The sequence below is a fragment of the Phyllobates terribilis genome, unplaced genomic scaffold (genome assembly GCF_046119375.1).
Source record: "Phyllobates terribilis strain yellow unplaced genomic scaffold, ASM4611937v1 Scaffold_5__5_contigs__length_657084704, whole genome shotgun sequence".
NCBI lineage: Eukaryota > Metazoa > Chordata > Amphibia > Anura > Dendrobatidae > Phyllobates > Phyllobates terribilis.
Window position 1 is genome coordinate 13844684 of NW_027362765.1, and position 24469 is coordinate 13869152.

Below are 24469 nucleotides of genomic sequence, written 5' to 3' on the forward strand. Positions count from 1 at the left end.
CCGCTCCGTACACCTCGTACGCACGCCGCTCCGCTCCGTACACCTCGTACGCACGCCGCTCCGCTCCGTACGCACGCGGCTCTGCTCCGTACACCTCGTACACACGCGGCACCGCTCCGTACACCTCGTACACACGCCGCTCCGCTCCGTACACCTCGTACACACGCCGCTCCGCTCCGTACACCTCGTACACACGCCGCTCCGTACACCTCGTACACACACGGCTCTGCTACATCCACACTGTAAACCCCTCCTGACCCCACACATAAACTTCAGCTCATCCAGCACCATGATAACCAGCACAGCAGAGTCCTGCATCCACTGAGGCCCCTGATCATGTGACCCCTGACTCCTCCCCTCCTGTGACCTCATCACAGCTCCTGTGTGCACAGAACAGCCATATATGTGGTGGCGGCTCTGCAGGTGGAGGTATGTGGAGACCCCCATTACTGGGCGCAGGGGGCATTAACCCCTTCAGCACGGAGACTCTTTTGGGGTCTTGTGTTGCCTCTTTATAAGAATCATAAGGTTTTTGTTCTGTTTCCTGTAATAGATACATACGACCCAACTATGGAGACAGGAAGGGAGGAAACGTATTGTTCTCATAGTACAGGGCCCCTTTACTGGCCCCACAGTGTAATGCCCCCATTATGCCCCTTATGCAGGATGTATGATGCCCCCACACAGTGCAATGCCCCCATTATGCCCCTTATGCGGGATGTATGATGCCCCCACACAGTGCAATGCCCCCATTATGCCCCTTATGCAGGATGTATGATGCCCCACACAGTGTAATGCCCCCATTATGCCCCTTATGCAGGATGTATGATGCCCCCATTATGCCCCTTATGCAGTATGTATGATGCCCCCACAGTGTAATGCCCCTTATACAGTATGTATGATGCCTCACACACTGTGTAATTCCCCCATTATGCCCCTTATGTAGTATGTATGATGCCCCCACACAGTGTAATGCCCCCATTATGCCCCTTATGCAGGATGTATGATGTCCCCACACTGTGTAATGCCCCCATTATGCCCCTTATGCAGGATGTATGATGCCCCCTTATGTGGTATGTATGATGCCCCCACAGTGTAATGCCCCTTATACAGTATGTATGATGCCCCACACAGTGTAATGCCCCCATTATGCCCCTTATGTAGTATGTATGATGCCCCCCACAGTGTTATGCCCCTTATGCAGTATGTATGATGCCCCCACACAGTGTAATGCCCCCATTATGCCCCTTATGCAGGATGTATGATGCCCCCACACAGTGTAATGCTCCCATTATGCCCCCTTATGCAGTATGTATGATGCCCCCACAGTGTAATGCCCCTTATACAGTATGTATGATGCCCCACACACATTGTAATGCCCCCATTATGCCCCTTATGTAGTATGTATGATGCCCCCCACAGTGTTATGCCCCTTATGCAGTATGTATGATGCCCCCACACAGTGTAATGCCCCCATTATGCCTCTTATGCAGGATGTATGATGCCCCCACACAGTGTAATGCCCCCATTATGCCCCTTATGCACTATGTATGATGCCTCCACACAGTGTAATGCCCCCTTATGCAGTATGTATGATGCCCCTTATACAGTATGTATGATGCCCCCACAGTGTGATGCCCCCCACACAGTGTAATGCCCCCATTATGCCCCTTATGCAGTATGTATGATGTCCCCACACAGTGTAATGCCCCCATTATGCCCCTTAAGCACAATGTATGATGCCCCCACACAGTGTAATGCCCCCATTATGCCCCTTATGCAGGATGTGTGATGCCCCCACAGTGTAATGCCCCCATTATGCCCCTTGTGCAGGATGTATGATGCCCCCCACCCAGTGTAATGCCCCCATTATGCCCCTTATGCAATATGTATGATGCCCCCATTATGCCCCTTATGCAGGATGTATGATGCCCACACACAGTGTAATGCCCCCATTATGCCCCTTATGCAGTATGTATGATGCCCCACACAGTGTAATGCCCCCATTATGCCCCTTATGCAGTATGTATGATGCCCCACACAGTGTAATGCCCCCATTATGCGCCTTATGCAGTATGTATGATGCCCCCACACAGTGTAATGCCCCCATTATGCCCCTTATGCAGGATGTATGATGCCCCCACATAGTGTAATGCCCCTATTATGCCCCTTATGCAGTATGTATGATGCCCCCACACAGTGTAATGTCCCCATTATGCCCCTTATGCAGGATGTATGATGCCCCCATTATGCCCCTTATGCAGTATGTATGATGCCCCCACACAATGTAATGTTCCCACAGTACCGCCTGAGGTCCTGCAGTTGAAATAATCCCACTGGACAGTGGTTTTACCTTTTACTGCTCCCCTACATGTATACCCTCGAGCATGTATACAGGCATGTAGGAGAGCAGGCATTACTAGATATCGAGGCTTTGTACAGTAATATACTGCATGAGGATGGTATCAGAGGAGTAAGGTATATTTAGGTATGGTATAGATATATGGATGACATTTTTATCATCTCGTCAGGGACGAGTTAACAATTTCTTGAATTTGTCAGGGAAATCAATAGAGTTGAGTAGATTTACACCGGAGTTTAGTTATAACCAGTTGCCTTTCCTGGATGTACTAATAAAGAAAGATATGCATGGGACCCTAGGGACACTCCTCTACCATAAACCAACAAGCAGTAATAAACAATTGATGTAGGATTGCCACCACTCCGTCCCCATAAAAAATGAAAACCCAAGGGCCAATTTTTACGGTTGAGAAGGAACTTCTCTGATGTCACAGATTTTAATATACAGGCAATAGACATGAACACCAGATTCAGGGAAAAAGGTTATCGACAGAACATTTTGGATTCCACACAATCATTTTTAGAAAAACGGAAGAGATGGACACTCCTTCATACTTAACCAAGAGACCAAGAAAAAGTTGGGATAACACAAGTAATAGAAACTTAAAGCGCACCTGTCAGCAGGATTGTGCTTAGTAAACCACATACACTGTCAGGTGGGCGCCCGTATACTGTGTAAAATGATACCTTTGTTGATGAAATCTGTCCAGCGGTTCTTTTATAATCTCTACTTTCATTTCTGACATAATGACATGCATGTGCTCTGGTGCTCTCATTATGTATTCATGTATGCCTATCTCTGCCTTGTGACAGGTCACTGCTTTCAGTGACTTGCCTACTATTTTACATACTGACTGTGTAATTTGTGTCACAAAGTGAAATTTACATTCCCCCCAAAATGGCTGCGGCTAACGCATGTGCAGTAGTATCTCTCATTCGCTGAAAAATGCTACTGCACACACTCGGACGTAATTTTGCTATAGGTGGACGCAGTCTTGCCTGTGATCCCACGTTGTCCATTTTTTTTATTTGGCGTGCATAAAAGTGCTGTTGGCCACAGTTTTGTGAACCTCTGAAAAAAAAGGATACCTCTAAACAGAGGCCAGACGGAGTCCAGAGTAACTTTGCTACCTCATTACTGTAAAAGGATCCCTCGGGATAGGGTTAGGGTTAGGGTTAGGATTAGGGTTACGGTTAGGATTAGGGTTACAGTTAGAGTTAGGGTTGTATTGGGAATTTTTCAAAAGTAAGGAAAAAAAATGATGACGATATGGCGACTAGTGTTGAGCACTACTGCTCGCCACTTGAGTTTGCATCGGGTGCTCCGGTATGCACCGAGTATAGTGGGTGCTCGAGTGACATGCTTGAGTCCCCGCCCCGCGTGTTTTGCGGCTGTTATACAGCCCAAAAAAACACGTGGGGATTGCCTGCCATACATGAGTAATCCCGCAGGTTTTTTTTGAATGTCTAACAACCGTGAAACATGCAAGGTGAGGACTCGAGCATGTCACTCAAGCACCCGCGATACTTGGTGCATACAAGAGTACCTGATGCAAACTCAAGTAGCGAGCACTTGCACTTAAAACTAATGACAACATATTCAATATGATTACCTAATGTGATCAAATTCTGTGATGTACCTCTGGGTTCAAAGTGTTCACTATACCCCTTGATAGGGGTGTAGTTTCCAAAATGAGGTCACTTGTGGGGGGTTTCCACTGTTTAGGTACATCAGGGGCTCTCCAAACGCAACATGGCATCCGTTCTCGATTCCAGCCAATTTTGCATTCAAAAGTCGCACAGTGCTCCTTCCCTTCTGAACCCTACCGTGCGCTCAAACAGTGCTTTTTCCCCACATATCGGGTATCAGTTTACTTAGGAGAAATTGCACAACAATTTTTGGGGTCCATTTTCTTCTCTTACCCTTGTGATAATAAAAAATTTGGGGCTAAAAGATCATTTTTGTGGAAAAAGTTAGAATTTTTTTTATTTTCATGGCTCTACGTTATAAACTCCTGTGAAGCACCTGGGGGTCAAGGTGATCACCACACATCTAGATAAGTTCTTTAAGGTGGTCTAGATCCCAAAATGGGGTCACTTGTGGGGGGGTTTCCACTGTTTAGGCACATCAGGGACTCCCCAAACGCGACATGGGTCCGCTAATTATTCAAGCAAATTTTACATTCAAAAAGTCAAATGGCGCTCCTACCTTACCGAGCCCTGCCATGTGCCTAAACAGTGGTTTTCCCCTACATATGGGGTATCTGTGTGCTCAGGAAAAATTGCACAACAAATTTTGGGGTCCATTTTTTTCCTGTTACCCTTGTAAAAATAAAAAAAATGTGTCTAAATTAACATTTTTGTGAAAAAAGTTAAATGTCCATTGTTCTCTTTCACATTACAAAAAATCCCATGAAGCACCTGAAGGGTTAATAAACTTCTTGAATGTGTTTTTTTTGGGTGGACTTGCCTTTAAATAGCTTTTCCCTCCACTTATGCACTGCCCCTGATGAAGGTTCGGCCGAAACATGCGTTGGGGTGAACGTGCGCCCACCGATGGAGTCCATCACCCGTAGCCATAGTACAACAGGTATACACTACCCCTATATAATTCTTTTTCCTACTATATCATCAGTAGTCTTAAGTAAAATTAAGTACCTCGGCTTATACTCGGGTTGGCTTATACTCGAGTATATACGGTACTTTAATAATTTCTCCCTTTCTCAGCAGTTTCCTAATTTAAGCGCTTAGAGAGGCCTCTCTGATTTTTTCCGCACGGTGCCGCATGCAACTGTACCTGTGACAGAAAGGTTCTTGAAGAGTGGAATGCTGGTGTAAAAATTATTAATGTAGAGGTTATAACCCTTATCCATCAGTGGGTGCAGCAATTCCAACACAATTTTCCCACTCAGCCCCAGGACAGGTGGGCATTCAGGGGGGTTAATTTGGTGTTCTTCCCTTCCTAGACTATAAATCTGTGGGTGTTTCCTGAGGTACTCTCGCACAGCTTGTACAGTTGAATTCTGCCCTCTTACTGGGCAGGTATTGTCGGAATTTTAACCTCTCTTTGAAATGAACCAGAGATTCATCTATAGAGATGTCTCTTTGGCGGTTGTACGTCTCAGCAAATTTTCTGCTGAAGTTTTCAACTACTGGCCAAATTTTGTATAGACTATCAAATTTGGGATCGTATTGGGAGGACACAGCGCATTATCACTATAAGGCCACGGCCGCACTATCAGTATTTGGTCAGTATTCAATCTGTATTTTTTCTCAGGAGTGAGAGCCAAAACCAGGAGTGGGTGATAAATGTAGAATTGGTGACTTGTTTCTATTATACCTTTTCCCTGATTGTCCCTCGCCTGGCTTTGGCTCCCACTCCTGAGGAAAAATACTGACCGAATACTGATAGTGGAGCCGGGGCCTAATGCAAACATTTTTGTCATGGCCAAACACAATACCGCGCTGTAGAGTATATCAGTAGTCCAGTATTGCCTAATCTCTGCTTTTCTAATAATGCCCATATGCAGCACAATGCCTCAAAAGTGGCGTACGATGACGTGGGATATTGGGTAAAAAATTGATGGGCATACAAATTTGTCTGGGCCACCATAAGATTTACTGTTTCCTCACTGAAAAAGAATTTTAAAAAGTATATTTTAGTGAGGCCTGAAACATCAAATTGGATTCCTGACCTTCCGATGAAATCCAGAATAACAGGCTGATCATTTTCGGGGGGGCGCAGGCCATATGGGATTGATAGTGGTAGGGGTTGCCTAGGTCCAAAGGCGCCTTGTTGAGGGTCTTTCCTCACTAGATGAGGAGAAATAGAGGAATGTGGGATCCAGTACTGATTCCAGTGTCGGTAAATGAGACAAGAATTAGCGTTATGGACAATGAGTCTTATGAGAAACGTATTCAGCTGCTTACTCCGAGGAAGAAACTGCTTGTTGTTTGTAGCCTAAAATATATAGGTTTTATTACTAGATGTAAAGAAGAAAACTAAATACTGTAAAATAATAAATCTCATATGTTTCCCATATTATTTGCAGTAATTGTATTATTACACAGGATTTTTATGATGTTACATCGGCTCATCATCTTATCTCTACAGTATTGGATCCTCTCAGTGGAGATCTTCTGTTTAAGAGAATTTTCCTGATTTATCCATCAAAGATGGATATGGGCAGAGACAAGATGACAGAGAGGATGTTACATGTCACCCTAGAGATCCTCTTCCGACTTACTGGAGAGGTGAGAGATTCTGATGACGTCACATTACATCATTATCTGTGGAAATAATAGATGGACAGAACTGGAGAGGTGAGGACTCTGGAAATGTCTGTAGTGAGATTTATTAATGTGTCTCTCCATAAACAGGATTACATAGTACTGAAGAAGACCTCTAGTGATCGCTGTCAGGACCCTGTGTCTGAGGGATGGGAAAGACCCCTGAGCCCAATCACGGGGCCTCCACCTCACCCCCTGATACATGAGGACATCAATGACCAGAAAGTCCTAGACCTCACCTACAAGATGATTGAGCTGCTGACTGGAGAGGTGACACTGCTGGGACATTATACAGTAACGCTATGAAGGGATCGGGGGTGACGGTATCATTGTATGTGTCAGGTTCCTATAAGATGTCAGGATGTTGCTGTCTATTTCTCCATGGAGGAGTGGGAGTATTTAGAAGAACATAAAGATGTGTACAAGGACATCATGATGGAGGTTCCCCAAGCCGTCACATCACCAGGTAATAGACAGGACTAAATACACATGGCCTATAATTATCTGTATGTAAAGAATGAATTCAGTCCCTGTATGTGTTTCCTCCAGTTTTATCCAGTAAGAGGACAACACCAGAGAGATGTCCCCATCCTCTTCTTCCACAGGACTGTAAACAAGAAGATCCCAATGTTCCTCAGGATAATCAGGTATATGAACAGATGATGTCATGAGATCTCCCCTATGATGTGTAGACGGCCGTGAAGGTCTTGTGTTCAGTCTTGTTTTATCCACCAGTATTATATGTTTTATACTTGTGTAATGATAACGGTGGAGATGGCAGGATTAGAGCTGATCATAGATGTGACTCCTCCATCTGTCTGTGACTTTTACAATATTTATTTCAGGGTGAAGATCTGACCCATATTAATACTACAGAGACATATGTGAGGGGTGATGAGTGGTGTAAAGAGGAGATTCCTACATATAACTACCCAGGTGAGTAGTAACCACTAAATGCAGAGAAGTCACAGATTTTTCACTGTCACCAGCTGTGGCTGTTTTTTCGGTATTGTAGTCTGGCCGTATCACAATCATGTGATCATCATTTTGCCTCTAGACCACAACATTCTCCTCCACCCAAAACTGTTCAAATGAATATGGGCATTGAAAACCCTTTTTTAGAGACCTTAAAACCTGAAGGATACACCTACCCCCTATGATTAGACTCTTACCTGCCCAGATCTGTAAATTACAAAGCTAAATGATAGCGTACTTAGAATATGCTGACAAGTTAGAAAATTACTTGAAGAAAAATATTATGATGGGCCTGTAAGAGAAAGCAGAGGGTAATGATGCTGTTGGCTTCCTAGGACCCTGATATCTTATTGGATGAATCTACCTTCTCTCCCTTCTGTGCTGCTGAATGTGCTTATATGGTCCCTACAAGACCAGGTCAAGTCTTTCTGGCCAAACTTCTCTTTTATGATCGACAATATTAAATGTGCAGTGAGGGCTAAGCGTGAATTTCTGTACAATAACAACAGAGTTTCCCTTTATTCTAACTTTTCAATCTATTTTAAAACCGACTAACTTCAAACTGGATTACGATAAAGTATACAAAAAACATGACATCTGTGCCATGATATACAGTTGTGCTGAAAAGTCTACATACCCCGGCAGAATTTTTGCTTTCTTGGCCTTGTTTCAGAGAATATGAATGATAACAATAAACTTTTTCTCCACTCATGATTATTGGTTGGGTGACGCCAAACTAGTGTGTTTTCTCTTTTTAAATCTTAATGACAACCAAAAACATCCAAATGACCCTGATCAAAAGTCCACATACCCTGGTGATTTTGGCCTGATAACATGCTCAGAATTTGACACAAATGGGTTTGAATGGCTACTAAAGGTAACATCCTCACCTGTGACCTGTTTGCTTGTAATCAGTGTGTGTGCATAAAAGCTGAGTGAGTTTCTGGGATTCAGATAGACTCTTGCATCTTTCATCCAGCCACTGCCGATTCTGGATTGTGAGTCATGGGGAAAGCAAAAGAATTGTCAACGGATCTACGGGAAAAGGTAGTTGAACTGTATAACACAGGAAAGGGATACAAAAAGATATCCAAGGAATTGATAATGCCAGTCAGCAGCGTTCAAACTGTGATTAACAAATGAAAAATCAGGGGCTCTGTAAAAACCAAACCACGATCAGTTAGGTCAAGAAAGATTTCAGCCACAACTGCCAGGAAAATAGTTTGGGTTGCAAAGAAAAACCCACAAAGAACATCAGCTAAAATTCAGGACTCTCTGAAAACTAGCGGTATGGCTGTTTCAAGATGCACAATAAGGAGGCACTTGAAGAAAAATGGGCTGCATGGTCGAGTCGCCAGAAGAAAGCCATTACTGCGCAAATGCCACTAAGTATCTCGCCTACAATGCGCCAAACAGTACAGAGACAAGCCTCAAAACTTCTGGAACAAGGTAATTTGGAGTGATGAGACAAAAATTGAACTTTTTGGCCACAACCATAAACGTTACATTAGGAGAGAGGTCAACAAGGCCTATGATGAAAGGAACACCATTCCTACTGTAAAGCACGGAGGTGGATCGCTGATGTTTTGGGGATGTGTGAGCTACAAAGGCACAGGAAACTTGGTAAAAGTTGAAGGAAAGATGAATGTAGCACATTATCAGCAAATACTGGAGGCAAATTTGCACTCATCAGCCCAGAAGGTGCGCATGGGACGTACTTGGACGTTCCAACATGACAACGATCCAAAACACAAGGCCAAGTCGACCTGTCATTGGCTACAGCAGAACAAAGTGAAGGTTCTGGAGTGGCCATCTCAGTCTGCTGACCTCAATATCATTGAGCCACTCTGGGGAGATCTCAAGCGCGCAGTTCATGCTAGACAGCCCAGGAATTTACAGGAGCTGGAGGCTTTTTGCCAAGAAGAATGGGCAGCTTTACCATCTGAGAAAATAAAGAACCTTATCCACAACTACCACAAAATACTTCTAGCTGTCATTGATGTTAAAGGGGGCAATACACGGTATTAAGAACTGGGGTATGTGAACTTTTGATCAGGGTCATTTGGATGTTTTTGGTTGTCATTAAGATTTAAAAAGAGAAAAAACAGCAGTTTGACAATAAATGGTTCACCCAACCAATAACCATGAGTGGAAAAAATGTCTTTTGTTATCATTCATTTTCTCTGAAACGACGCCAATAAAGCAAAAAATCTGCCGGGGTATGTAAACTTTAGAGCACAACTGTATCTCTAAGCTGTGCTTAGTTGACAGCTGTAATGAACATTTATTCACGCCTGCAGGAGATGTGTTGGCATGGCTCGAGCCCTGGTTTCATGGATTCACTCAACGTCATAAATTACATTATGCTTTAGATCCTAAGGAATTCAGATTACTGCACAATCTCTCCTGAAATGGGGGCACTAATACTTTCTCTACTCTTCTGGTCAGCACTCATCGTAGCTCCACTGGTTCACCACAAATGAGTACAACTCCGGTTTAATGTTGGAGTTCTTCTCCCAAACATACGTTGGTGTTGGGGATGTAACATATATTTGTATTCTTGTATTTTTTATGATAGTTTATTTGTATCGGGATCGGCCTGCCTCACTTATGCGAGTCTGTAACTACCTGGTAGTTACAGACTGAAGCTTTTTTTTTACTGAAGAAGACTTTCAGCTTCATCATTTCAGTCAGTGTGTTATTATCTATAGTCACAGTTTTGCCCATTACCCTTTAACCCCTCCTTATGGATCTGGACTTACAGAGAGACTCCTAGGCTTCGGCCATAGTGTTACTTGCAGTTCTGTGGAATGAGATGGGAAGAATAGGCAGGTAGTCGGGTCAGACCAAGAAGGTCAGAGAAAATACAAAATCAGAATTACCGAGAGTAGTCAGTAAACAGGCCGGGGTCACAATGGGAAACAAATACACAAGCCGGGAGCTGAGCACAGAGGACTGAACCAGAGGAGAACAAGGCTGTATCTGGCTGCTTCCGGCAATATGCTTCTAGCTTTAGTGGGGTGCGGTGCTCTCCAAATGGCTGAAGCAGGGAGCAGATTACTCCAGCTGGACAGCACACACACCCATACTGCCAGACTGGATGGCATTACTGGTTCCAGGCTAACTAATCTAAGTGGCTGGACAGCGCCTGCGCCTCTCAGAGCTTCTGGTTCCAACGTCTCCTCCATCACCAGCGCCACCTGTAGAATGAATAAGGCGGTACCTGGTGACAGAAGCAGACGTAGCAGGAGCAGGTCCCAGAGGAGATGGGACACACCACACAAAATGTCAGAAAATCAGAGCAGTAGAAATCCCCATATAGTAACTCCATTTTGGAAATTATGACCCTCAATGAATTAATCTTTAGAAGTTGTTACTACTTTGACTCCGCAGTCACTTTCCAAAAATTAGCACGCAGTGGATGTTGCAAAGTGAAAATTACAAATATGCCATTTTATTGCCCATCACATTGTGCCCAGATTGTTCTCCAGGAGACACACACATACTGTGAATTAAGTGGGTTCTTCTCACTATAGTAATGCCAAATACATGGATGCTAAATGTGGTTTGGGCGCACTGCAAGGCTCAGAACGAGGGGGAGATTTACCTTTGGGAGAGCAAATTTTGCTGGATTGATTTATAGAAACAAAGTTGCTTTTCAAAAGCCTTTGAGCTACTAATAATGTGAAAACCTCAGTGGAAAAACAGACAGATGATGGACCTGAGTGAGGACTTGTTTTTTGTGGGATGAGTAGAAGTTTTCATAGATACAGTCATATGAAAAAGTTTGGGCACCCCTATTAATCTTAAGCTTAATGTTCTATAAAAATTGGTGTTTTTGCAACAGCTATTTCAGTTTGATATATGTAATAACTGTTGGATACAGTAATGTTTCTGCCTTGAAATGAGGTTCATTGTACTAACAGAAAATGTGCAATCTGCATTCAAACAAAATTTGACAGGTGCATAAGTATGGGCACCTCACCAGAAAAGTGACATTAATAGTTAGTAGATCCTCCTTTTGCAAAAATAACAGCCTCTAGTCGCTTCCTGTAGCTTTTAATGAGTTCCTGAATCCTGGATGAAGGTATTTTTGACCATTCCTCTTTACAAAACAATTCCAGTTCAGTTAAGTTTGATGGTCATCGAGCATGGACAGCCCTCTTCAAATGATCCCACAGATGTTCAATGATATTCAGGTCTGGGGACTGGGATGGCCATTCCAGAACATTGTAGTTGTTCCTCTGCATGAATGCCTGAGTAGATTTGGAGCGGTGTTTTGGATCATTGTCTTGCTGAAAGATCCATCCACTTTGTAACTTCATATTTATCACTGATTCTTGAACACTATTGTCAAGAATCTGCTGATACTGAGTGGAATCCATGCGTCCCTCAACTTTAACAAGATTCCTAGTGACAGCATTGACCACACAGCCCCAAAGCATGATGGAACCTCCACCAAATTTTACTGTGGGTAGCAAGTGTTTTTCTTGGAATGCTGTGTTTTTTTGCCACCATGCATAACGCCTTTTTGTATGACCAAATAATTCAATCTTGATTTCATCAGTCCACAGGACCTTCTTCCAAAAAGAAATTGGCTTCTCCAAATGTGCTTTTGCATACCTCAGCCAACTCTGTTTGTGGCGTGCTTGCAGAAACGGCTTCTTTCGCATCACTCTCCCATACAGCTTCTCCTTGTGCAAAGTGCCTTGTATAGTTGACCGATGCACAGTGACACCATCTGCAGCAAGTTGATGCTGCAGCTCTCTGGAGGTGGTCTGAGGATTGTCCTTGACTGATCTCACCATTCTTCTTCTCTGCCTTTCTGATGTTTTTCTTGGCCTGCCACTTCTGGCCTTAACAAGAACTGTCCCTGTGTTCTTCCATTTCCTTACTATGTTCCTCACAGTGGAAACTGACAGGTTAAATCTCTGAGACAGCTTTTTGTATGCTTCCCCTGAACAACTATGTTGAATAATCTTTGTTTTCAGATCATTTGACAGTTGTTTTGAGGAGCACATGATGCCACTCTTCAGAGGAGATTCAAACAGGAGAACAACTTGCAAGTGGCCACTTTAAGTAGCTTTTCTCATGATTGCATACACCTGGCTATAAAGTTCAAAGCTCCATGAGGTTACAAAACCAAAAAAGTGCTTTAGTAAGTCAGTAAAAAGTAGGTAGGAGTATTTAAAACAAGAAAATGATAAGGGTGCCCATACTTATGCACCTTTCAAATTTTGTTTGAATGCAGATTGCACATTTTCTGTTAGTACAATAAACCTCATTTCAAAGCAGAAACATTACTGTGTCCAACAGTTATTACATATATCAAACTGAAATAGCTGTTGCAAAAACACCAATTTTTATAAAACATTAAGCTTAAGATTAATAGGGGTGCCCAAACTTTTTCATATGACTGTATTATTTTTGCCTACATAACATTATTTGGCTTTTTATTCCATATTTGGGAGACAGGATGAACAAACAGTTCCACTGGTTCATCTTATGAGGTTTTTTAGCAGACTGTGAATGGTCATTTTGTTGCTGAATAATTCAATATTTTTACATCAGTTGCTATTTTTACAGTTTGAGTAGAAATGTTAAAAAATATGTAATTTGAGGATATTTTAATGAAAACTAATAATTTGTTTTATTCTTAGCAGATGATTATATAATTTGAGGATATTTTAATGAAAAATAATAATTGGTTTTATTCTTAGCAGATGACTGTACCAGGAGATCAGAGGGACAGCGGACATCTTTAATTCAACAGGATACAACTGAAGTGAATGCCATTACTCCTGATATACCATCATCCCTTCACAGCAAAGATCTGTCATCTGATCCTTTGAAACAGGTCCTGTCTTCTGATTCATTACCGACTACTAAGGAAAATCAAAGTCACAAAATAAGCATTAAAGAACAAACTGTTCCTAAAGCAACAAAGCCATTTTCACTTTCAGAATATGGAAATAGTTTTCCCCTCGAAAAGTCTTTTCTTAAACATCAAAACATTCACACAACAGAGAATAGATTTTTTTGTTTCAAGTGTGGGAAATGTTTTAACCAGAAATCAAATCTTGTTAATCACCAGAGAAGTCACACACAGAAGAAGCCTTTTACATGCTCAGAATGTGGGAAATGTTTTACAGAGAAATCAGGTTTCATCAAACATCAGAGAACTCACACAGGGGAGAAGCCTTTTACATGCTCAGAATGTGGGAAATGTTTTACAGAGAAATCAGGTTTCATCAAACATCAGAGAACTCACACAGGGGAGAAGCCTTTTACATGCTCAGAATGTGGGAAATGTTTTAAACAAAAATCACATCTTAATAACCACCAGAAAACCCACACAGGAGAAAAGGCATTTTCTTGTTCAGAATGTGGAATATGTTTTACATTTAAATCAAGTTTTATCAGACATCAGATAACTCACACAGGGGAGAAGCCTTTTTCCTGTTCAGAATGTGGAAAATGTTTTAACCGTAAAGCGATTCTTGATATCCACCAGAGAACCCACACAGGGGAGAAGCCATTTTCATGTTCAGAATGTGGGAAATGTTTTAACCAGAAATCAGATTTGGTCAATCACCAGAGAACTCACACAGGGGAGAAGCCTTTTACATGCTCAGAATGTGGGAAATGTTTTAAACAAAGATCACATCTTGATAACCACCAGACAACCCACACAGGAGAGAAGCCATTTTCTTGTTCAGGATGTGGAAAATGTTTTACATTTAAATCAAGTTTTATCAGACATCAAAGAACTCATACAGGGTTGAAGCCTTTTTCCTGTTCAGAATGTGGAAAATGTTTTAACCAGAAATCAGATCTGGTTAAGCACCAGAGAACTCACACAGGGGAGAAGTCTTTTTCCTGTTCAGAGTGTGGGAAATGTTTTGTGAATAAATTCTCACTTCTTAGTCACCAAAGTACTCACACAGGCGAGAAGCCATTTTCATGTTCTTAATGTGGGAAATGTTCTACACGACAATCAACTCTTAATAAACTTCAGAGAAGTCACACGAGGAGAAGCCTTTTTCATTTTTAACCAAAAATTGTATCTTCTTAAAGGGGTTGTCCACTACTAGGACAACTTCTTCTCAATCCTCATGTTTGGCCTTGTTAAAATAAAAACACTCATAAGCACCTCCTATTCTGGCACCATTCCATTGGTGTCACAACTCCCATTCCCGGGGCTCACATAAGTTTGTTACATCACACAATCCTGCTCCACCACGCCACCTTCGAACTTATTGAACATCAACAGGAGGGACACGGCCTGGACATAGCACCGAGAGAACTCACACACTGAGAGCACTCCCTTCAGACCGTGTTCGTGGAGAAATTATAAACAATTTACAGCATTACGTCCAATATTGGAAAGAAAGACAAGAGATCAAGGGTTAATCTGAGGTCATCCACCTCTGTAAGCATGTATGGTATGCAGTATTTGTTGTGGAAAGTCTTATCTTCGTGCTCCAGAGCCATTACTGCCTCATCTCAGATTGGAAAAAGGAGCAGTCTTAACCCTCATGATGCCAGACTGCTCCAGCCTGTAAGTCCTGCACCAACTTCTCTCAATGTCGGCCTCACAAGGAAACAGCTCCACAAATCTCCCTGTACACTCACCGAAGCCCACATAATGAGCAGTGCTTACTTCACAGGGAAATTTACTCCACACCCTGAGCCACAGGGGATTCTGATACGGGGAACGCCATAATTGATTTGTATTTCATATTGCATCTATCACTACTAAACAAGTGATGGAGCAATATATACAGAGGCTGGAGACCACATACAAAACTGAAATATGTCCCTTCACTTCTATCCTGTCACAGCTTACTGACAAGGTACAGAGATTAGAGGCTAATTTGGTTGATCAAGAAAATCACTAATATCCAGATAAGGGGTATACCTGAAAGCATCAATGCACAAGCGATCATGCCAACACTATGGACATTATTCAATAATATTCTTTGTGCTCCTATTGATAAGGAGATGGAGATCGACAGAGAGCACCGTACATTAGGCAATCATGGCCCAGATCCTGAGCGTCCAAGGGACATGATCTGTCACATACATTTTTTTCAATGTAAAAGAGGCCGTTGTGAGGAAAGCAGGGGAATTGAGTCCCGGTGATTTCAATGGAAAACGCATACAGTTGCACACAGATCTATCCTGAATGACACTTGCTAAAAGAAGGCTATTGAAACCACTACTTGATGCTCTCTGGGAAAATGGCCTGATGTATTTCTGTGGTACCCTTTCCAGCTGCAGGTCCGAAAAAATGGAACATTGTATACTTTGAAAGATCAAAATGACATGAGACCATTCTGTGATGTCCTGGACATTCCAAGAATCCATATATCTGACTGGCCACCTGCTCCACCATTGCCTTAGAGATTTCCAGCACATCTTAGAAGGCGTTCAATCGATCAGGAACTTTATTGTGATGCACCCAGACGAGAAAGGAACCTGCCAATCATATGAGCTCCTGAAATGAATCTTGTTTTCCCTGATGAGAGACAGTTTGCCGATGCTTACTTATTTCTTTAAGCATATAATTATATATATCTAAGCAGAGTTTTAGGTGCCACTCTTCCACTACACAGAATGTCTCAATTCATATCTTAGAACGGCATTTAAGTTGAATTCACATTATATTTCTGTAATATCAGGCTGTATTACTTTACTCGCTATATATTCCATGGTTCCCCCTAATAAGAACCCTAGGACTGAAAGTTTGACTCACGCCTGTAAAGACAACCCCCAGTTAGGGACTTGCATTGGGATCTGCTTGTTTCACAATTTCCTACTGTTTGATATATTCATAATCTATACTTCTTAGACACTGAGAGGTAGACGTTACTATCTACCGTCTATACTTCCTCCCTGCTCTTCATCTTTCTATCTATTGTTCATTGAATGTCAGAGGACTTAATGTTCCAGAGAAAGGAGCTCAAGTGTTTTATCGTAGGCATAAACAGCACGTACATTTTCTCTTTCTTCAGGAGTCACACTTTAGAGGCGATCATATACTGTACCTCAGATTACTAATAGATATTATTCATCTTGGCGTCCCAGAAAAATGCTGTTTTGAAGTCTAAGGTGCTGAGTATAGGCTGCCACAGATCACTGCTGCATACTATTGTAGAAACACTGTCTGACACGGAGAGGAGGTTCGTGTTTGTTAAGATCTCGATCTATTCCAAAATTTTCATTTTGGCAAGCTGCTATCTCCCTAATTGTGACTTAATTAAGACATGCCGTCAATACTTGAACAAACTAATACATTTTGCGGAGGACCTTATCATCATCGGAGGTGACGTTAACACCTTCACCCCGAAGCCTGTTTTCACCTTCCTGACCAGGGCATTTTTTTTTTTCAATTCTGACCACTGTCACTTTATGAGGTAATACCTCTAAAACGCTACAACGGATTTCACTGATTCTGAGATTGTTTGTTTTTTCATGACATGTTATACTTCATGATAGTGGTAAAATTTCTTCGATATGACTTGCATTTATTTGTGGAAAAAAAACGGAAATTTGGCAAAAAGTTTGACGTTTTTACATTTTGAATTTTTATGCCCTCAAATCAGAGCGATATGTCACACAAAATAGTTAATGAATAACATTTCCCACATGTCTACTTTACATCAGCACAATTTTGGAAACAATTTTTTTTTTTTTGCAATGAAGTTAGAAGGGTTAAAAGTTGACCAGCGATTTCTCATTTTTACAACAAAATTTAAAAAAACATTTTTTTTAGGGACCACATCATATTTGAAGTGACTTTGAGTGGTCTGTATGCTAGAAAATGCCAAAAAGTAACACCATTCTAAAAACTGCACCCCTCAAGGTGCTCAAAACCACATTCAAGAAGTTTATTAACCCTTCAGGTGCTTCACCAGAATTAATAGAATGTGGAAGGAAAAAATGAGCATTTTACTTTTTAATCTCAAAAATTATCTTTTCGGCCCAAATTTGTTATTTTTACAAGGGTAACAGGAGAAAATGGACACCAAAAGTTGTGCAATTTCTCCTGAGTACGCTGATACCTCATATGTGGGGTAAAACCACTGTTTGGGCGCACTGCAGGGCGCAGAAGGGAAGGAGCACCATTTGACGTTTTGAACGCAAAATTGGCTGGAATTGAGAGCGGTGCCATGTTTCGTTTGGAGAGCCCCTGATGTGCCTAAACAGTGAAAACCCCCCACAAGTGACCCTATTTTGGAAACTAGACCGCGCAATGAACTTATCTAGATGTGTAGTGAGCATTTTGAACCCCCAGGTGCTTCACAGTAGAGCCGTGGAAAAAAAAAAACACATTTATTCCACAAAAATGATCTTTTCGCCAATTGTTTTTTTATTATCACAAGGATAGCAGGAAAAAATGGACCCTAAAAGTGCAATTTCTCCTGAATAGGTTGATACCCCATATGTGGAAGAAAACCACTATTTGGGCACACAGCATGGCTCGAAAGGGAAGGAGTGACGTTTTGGAATGCAGACAGTGATGGAATTGTCTGCGGGCGTTTTGGTTTTGTCACGTTTGGAAAGCCCTTGATGTGCCAAAACAGTAGAAACCACCAAAACTGACCCCATTTTGTAATCTAGACCATCCAAGGAACTTATCTAAATGTGTGGTGAGCACCTTGAACCCCCAGGTGCTTCACAGAATATTATAATGTTGAGTTGTGAAAATAAAAAAAAATATTTTTTTTCCACAAAAATTATCTTTTCACCCAATTTCTTTATTTTCACAAGGGTAACAGGAGAAAATGGACCCCAAAAGTTGTTGTGCAATTTCTCCTGAATATGCCGATACCCGATATGTAGAGGAAAACCACTATTTAGGCACACGGCAGGGCTCGAAAGGGAAGGAGTGACGTTTTGGAATGCGGACTTTGATGGAATGGTCTGCGGGCATTTTGTCACGTTTGGAGAGCCCCTGATGTGCCAAAACAGTGGAAATCCCCCACAAGTGACCCTATTTTGGAACCTACACCCCTCAAGGAATATATCTAGAGGCATAGTTTTATACTATTGATTATAATGCTTTTGGTTTTACTGGTGTATGAATTCATAATGTGGTATGTGTGAATTGTGTGGAGTACATCAGATTATAAAAGTGTGTTGTGTCAACAGGGTAAAAACAAATTTTATTAATTTGTGGACTTGTGGTATGCTTTGAAGCAATCCTTAATGCAAAAGCCTGGTTTCTCAGGGCAGGTTTCACAATGGTAAATTGTGTCTTTTCGGATTCCCCGTTTGGAGCGTTCTCTACACCGTTTTTGTGATCTACCCTTTCTCGCAGTTTGGGGAACCTCTCCTGGAAAATGTTGACATGGGACGATACAGGCACTATCTGTTTCAAAAGTACTGGGACCCTCAACTTCCTGAGTGCCAAACACTAGGGGGTTGATGACTGCCTCCTGAAACTGAAGGAATGTCCCCGTATTGCCTGCAGACCTAAACGGCACAAAAGCATTGTACAGTGCCTAATTTTTTGTACCATACTTTAGCTTATCGCATGGCATTGTATGGTTTGAGGACCTGATCTGAGAGATCTAAACACCCCATGGACTTATTATAGTCTAAGATATAATCTGGCTTTGGGACTTGTGTTGTTGTACCTCGGACAGTGACAAGGGAGCTGTTGTCACGGTGTATGGTGGTCAAGATAAGGATATCCCTCTTGTCCTTATACTTGACCACCAACATGTTGTCACAGCATTGGGCTTTGCTTTCGCCCCTTCTCAGTGGTTGCCCAGTTAGTGGCTTAAGGAGGACTCTCTGATTTTTTCGTACGGTGCCGCATGCAACTGTACTTCTGACAAAGAAGGTCTTGAAGAGTGGGATGCTGGTGTAAAAGTTATCAATGTAGAGGTGATAACCCTTATCCAACAGTGGGTGCCGCAATTCCCACACAATTTTCCCGCTCACCCCCAGGACAGGAGGGCATTCTGGGGGGCCAATCTGGGTGTCCCTCCCTTCGTAGACCCTAAATCTGTGGGTGTACCCTGAGGTACTTTCACACAGCTTGTACAGTTTTATTCCGTACCTGGCCCCTGGGCAGGTATTGTCAGAATTTTAGGCTCCCTTTAAAATGAACCAGAGATTCATGTATAGCGATGTCTCTTTGGTGGTTGTACGCCTCAGCAAATTTTCAGCTGAAGTGTTCAACTACTGGCCGAATTTTGTATAGACGATCAAAGTTAGGATCATCTCGGGGAGGACACTGCGCATTATAATGCAAAAATTTTTGGATCGCTTCAAATCATGTCCTTGTCATGGCCATTCGGGATACCGGTGTGCTGTAGAGAATATCAGTACTCCAGTATTGCCGAAGCTCTGTTTTTTTTTATTATGCCCATATGTAGCACAATGCCCCAAAATGTCATCATCTCTGCTGCATTTACAGGGGTCCATCTGGCGTATGATGACATTGGGTTTTGGGCGAAAAATTGATGGGCATATAAATTTGTCTGGGCCACCATAACATCTATTATTTCCTCGCTGAAAAAGAATTTGAAGAAGTCAATTTCAGTGAGGCCTGTAACATCAAATTGGATTCCTGAGTTGCTGATAAAATCCGGAATTACGGGCTGATAGTTTTCGGGGGGGTGCATTCCATATGGGATCAATGTTATGATCTGCAACATGAACTAAGGAAAGATAAGGGAAAACTGTCCCTACAGTAAAACTAAGCTGAATCCCTACGATGTAGTGGGCTGCCTGTTCCTAGCGAACAGACCCGCCATAGTCCTCGGCTAGTCTGAACAAAGACCTATAGCATAAGGTGAGGGGTCCCTAAAAGAACTAAGGACTGGGACAAAAATGGAACACCTCCTAAACAGAGAAGTTGTTGCAGAACACAAAAAGACAAACAGACAAAAAAGTACTAGAGGTCCCAGAAGAACCAAACGAACTGACAGAGAAAGGCACAGAAGCACCTGGCTAGAGAAACAGTCAAACACTGAACTCCAGCACAGCCAAAAGGGCGGAGGTGGGATATAAAGGCAGATGGTCACGTGACCGCAAACCACAAGGTGGAAAAAACAAACAGGAGGGTTCTAACAATCAATTGCTGTGGGGGTTGCCAGGGTCCTAGGGCGCCTTGCTGGGGGTTGTGTGTGTAATCAGTGTTTTACACGTGTATTGTGTGGGGCCTGTGTAAGGGGTACTATTTATTAGAAAAAAGTAGAGAGAAAAAGTAAAAATTTAGAAGAAACACAAAGAAAAAAATTAAAAGAAAAATAGATGTAAAAAAAAAAAAAAGTTTGTCTAAAAAAAATTAGTGACGTTCACTACACTAATGCCCTACCTATAAATTTACCCAACGCTAACAATTCTTTTTTTTTTTTGCAAAAGGAAAACGGACGTTACCAATACTGTAACGTACGGTCTCCTAATGCACTCACTAAAAATTTACTCGTTGAAAATAATTCTTTTTTTGCAAAAGAAAAACAGACCTCTCCAACACTAACGTCCGCTACTCTAATACACTACCTCGCTATCTATAAAACTACTATATATGCCGAAAACCTTCTCAGAAATACTATACTGGATCGTTTTTCCATTTCCTTACAGTAAACCAGGAATTTATATCCTTATACCCAAGATGTCAGCAAATAATAATTGTCTCAGTCCACACAATTGTCCCTTCTTAGATATATACTTTTTCTTTTCATGTCCCAATTGGGAAAAAATAAGCCGTCAGGAAGTATTCAGATATTTATGTACAAATGTAAAATTACTATTCCAAAACATTGTACTATAGAGCGATATTGGGATTTATATCATTGTAAACCGGTTGTATTGTTTACTGGTTTTTATTTCTTTTTATTATTTTTTTGTCACAAAGTTTGTTTACAAAAAAGCAAAATGTTGGTCTTTCTTTCTTTTGTTAAATAAAAATGATCTGATTGAAAAAAGAAAGGAGCGAAGGTCTTTACTAGATCAAATGTATACAAAATGCCAAGATCACATGCGGAGGTATTCTTACAAATTTGCAGCTAAATGTGGTCTCTCATTGACAAGGCGGTTACATCCACGCATGCAAAGGACATATGTATCCAAAATAAAAGGGGCACCCGGGCCAGAAAGTCATAACCCCACTGACATAGCTGACGCATTTCATTGCTGTTATAGCTCACTACATAATATTCATGGAAAATACCACGACATGCCACCTAATATTCTTGAAACAAAAATTGACAAATATATTATGGACACGGCATTTCCTTCCTTACAGACCCCTGAGCAGGAGATACTAGACAAAGCTTTCACTGAACAACGGATAGGACAGGCCAATAAATCATTCCCTATCGGGAAGAGCCCTGGGCCAGATGGATTCAATAATAGATTTTATAACATGTTTGCACCTCTGTTATTACCATTTTTAGCCAAAGTGTTCAATAATATCTCAGAAGACTCCCCCTTTGCCCCTCAATCACTTGAGGCTCATATCATATATATATATTGTGTTATCAAAGCATGGTAAAGAACCAAATGCCTGCCCTAATTTTCATCCAATACCATTAATTAATGTAGACGTCAAAATATTCTCAAAAATGATTACAACACGGCTCTCCCACTACCTACCCTCAATTGTTAGCAACGATCAGGTTGGCTTCGGTAAGGGTAGTGAAGTGAGTGATAATACAAATAAAACATTGTTGTTAATTTCATGTGCAAAAAAACAGGATCCCAATGTGTCTTGTTTCTGTGGACGCTGAAAAAGCGTTCAACAGAATGCATTGGACTTTCTTGAAGAGCACCCTACCACAAATTGGGTTGCGCTCTTTCTTGTTATCTAAAATTCGATCCTTATACACTGACCCTAAAGCGATAGGGTAAACTGCCTTCTATATGACACATTTTCTATTAAAAATGAGACAAAGCAAGAGTGTCCCCTATCTTCTCTGCTATACACATAATAAACAATATGGAACATTTGGGGTGATAAAGTCGTGAAAATAAATACAACCCCATACTATGACTTATATAACAGAAGGAAAGGACTTTCTGCTATACACAGCAGATGGAACATTTTTTGGTAGCATTATGTAAAAATCCAGATATTAGTGGAGTTACTATAGACTCACATCACTATAATCTAGCTCTAGACGCAGATGACCTGTTGCTCTATGTTTCAAACCCAATGATCTCATTTCCCTCTATAATAAAGGAATTCAAAAAATGTGGCCATGTTAGCGATTTTAAAGTCAACTACTCTAAATCAAAAGCCATAACATAACACAATAGCTAATTTTTAACTTTCCTTTTAAGGCTGTGTGCCCACTATGCGTTTTTTAAGCGTTTCCACAGCAGCAATTCCGCTGCAGAAACGCTTAAAAAATGCTTGGTAGAAGGTCTGCCATGTTCCCCAATGATAATCCGCATGTGCTGTGCACATGCTGCGGAAATTTCCGCTGCGGATTATCATTGCGGAAAAATCCGCAGCACTACCAATTATTTTGCAGAAGCGCGGCATTTTCGCCCCCATTGACTTGCATTGGAACGCATTGAATCCGCGTCACTGCATCTGCACATGCGGAATCCATGTATTTCAATGTGCGGATGGTACCCGGGTTTGGAGAAGAGGAGACTCTCCTCCAGACTCGGGTACCATAGTACCTGTAAAAAAAAGAATAAAATAAAAAATAAATATTATACTTACCTTCTGATGGCCCCCAGTGTCCTTGTCTCGGCTTGCCGGCAACTCGCGGTAGACTAAAGGACCTGCTGTGACGTCATTTAGTCATGTGACGGGTCACGCGACTGCTGATGTCGGCAGGTCCTTTAGTCTACCACGAGCTGCCGGCAAGCCAAGACAAGGACACCGGGGGCCATCAGAAGGTAAGTATAATATTTATTTTTTATACCATTCTTTCGGTCACACTATATAAATCCATGCCGGTTGCATGGATTTATATAGTGTGACCAAGTTGTCAAGCACTTTCCAAGTGATGCTAAAATCGCTTGGAAAGTGCTTGACAACCCGCATCCGGAAATGCATGTGAAGAACGCTTCACATCCGCATGTCCCTGGCAGGAAAAACACATGTACAATCCGCATGTACAATCTGCATGTGTTTTTCCTGCCAGGGAGATGCAGAAATGTTCAGGAAAAATCCAGAGCATTTCTGCATCGTAGGCACATAGACTAAGACACACTTAAGTACCTGGGTACACAAATTCCAGGGAACATGGATGATCTGTATCATTTAAATTATATCCCCAACTCTTCAAAATGTAATGAATTATAACTTCAATCCCTTGTCCTGGTTTGGTTGTATTTATGTGAACAAAATGGAAATTTAGCCAAAACTTATTTATATATTCCAGATCGTTCCTGTCTGCTTTCCTCAGACCTTTTTCTCCCATCTCGACAACATTATTAGCAAGTTTGCATGGGCAACGTCGAGGTCGAGGATACTTTTTAAAATATTGTATTGTTCCAAAAATAAAGGGGGTACTAGTTTGCCCATTCTAAAAAAAATTTACCATCAATATTCAATTCTTATGAGGGCAGTGGACTGGTTCACGTCTGTGGAACATAAGCAATGGGTGAAACTGGAAGGGGACCTCTATCCCTGGATACTCACATCTCTACCTTGGATCAACTAAATACATGTACAAACTAAACAATTACTAATACTCACTCAAAACTTTTTGAATACATGGGATCAAGTCTTAATCTCATCATCTATATCACATAGGTTGGGTCCACTAATGCCAATGTTTGGCAACAGACAGCATAGCCAGAACAATAGACAGAATTTTTAGAAAATAGCAAAAGGCAATGGTACTCACCAGCCAAGGTTTCA

At 41.7% G+C, this 24469-nt stretch overlaps 1 protein-coding gene across 2 annotated transcripts; it reads left to right on the plus strand.

The window, feature by feature from the left end:
- The first annotated feature begins 353 nt into the window (after positions 1-353).
- Positions 354-21407, plus strand: LOC141270528 (uncharacterized). Of its 2 annotated transcripts, none has more exons than XM_073680564.1 (7): positions 354-429; positions 6476-6615; positions 6742-6921; positions 6994-7117; positions 7201-7298; positions 7497-7587; positions 13347-21407. In XM_073680564.1, the coding sequence occupies exons 2-7, from the start codon at positions 6538-6540 to the stop codon at positions 14597-14599; spliced, it is 1824 nt and encodes a 607-aa protein (XP_073536665.1). In that variant the 5' UTR covers positions 354-429; positions 6476-6537; the 3' UTR covers positions 14600-21407. The 2 variants fall into 2 exon arrangements, with proteins under 2 accessions (XP_073536665.1, XP_073536666.1); XM_073680565.1 differs by having other exon boundaries at positions 13350-21407.
- Positions 21408-24469: the final 3062 nt, after the last annotated feature.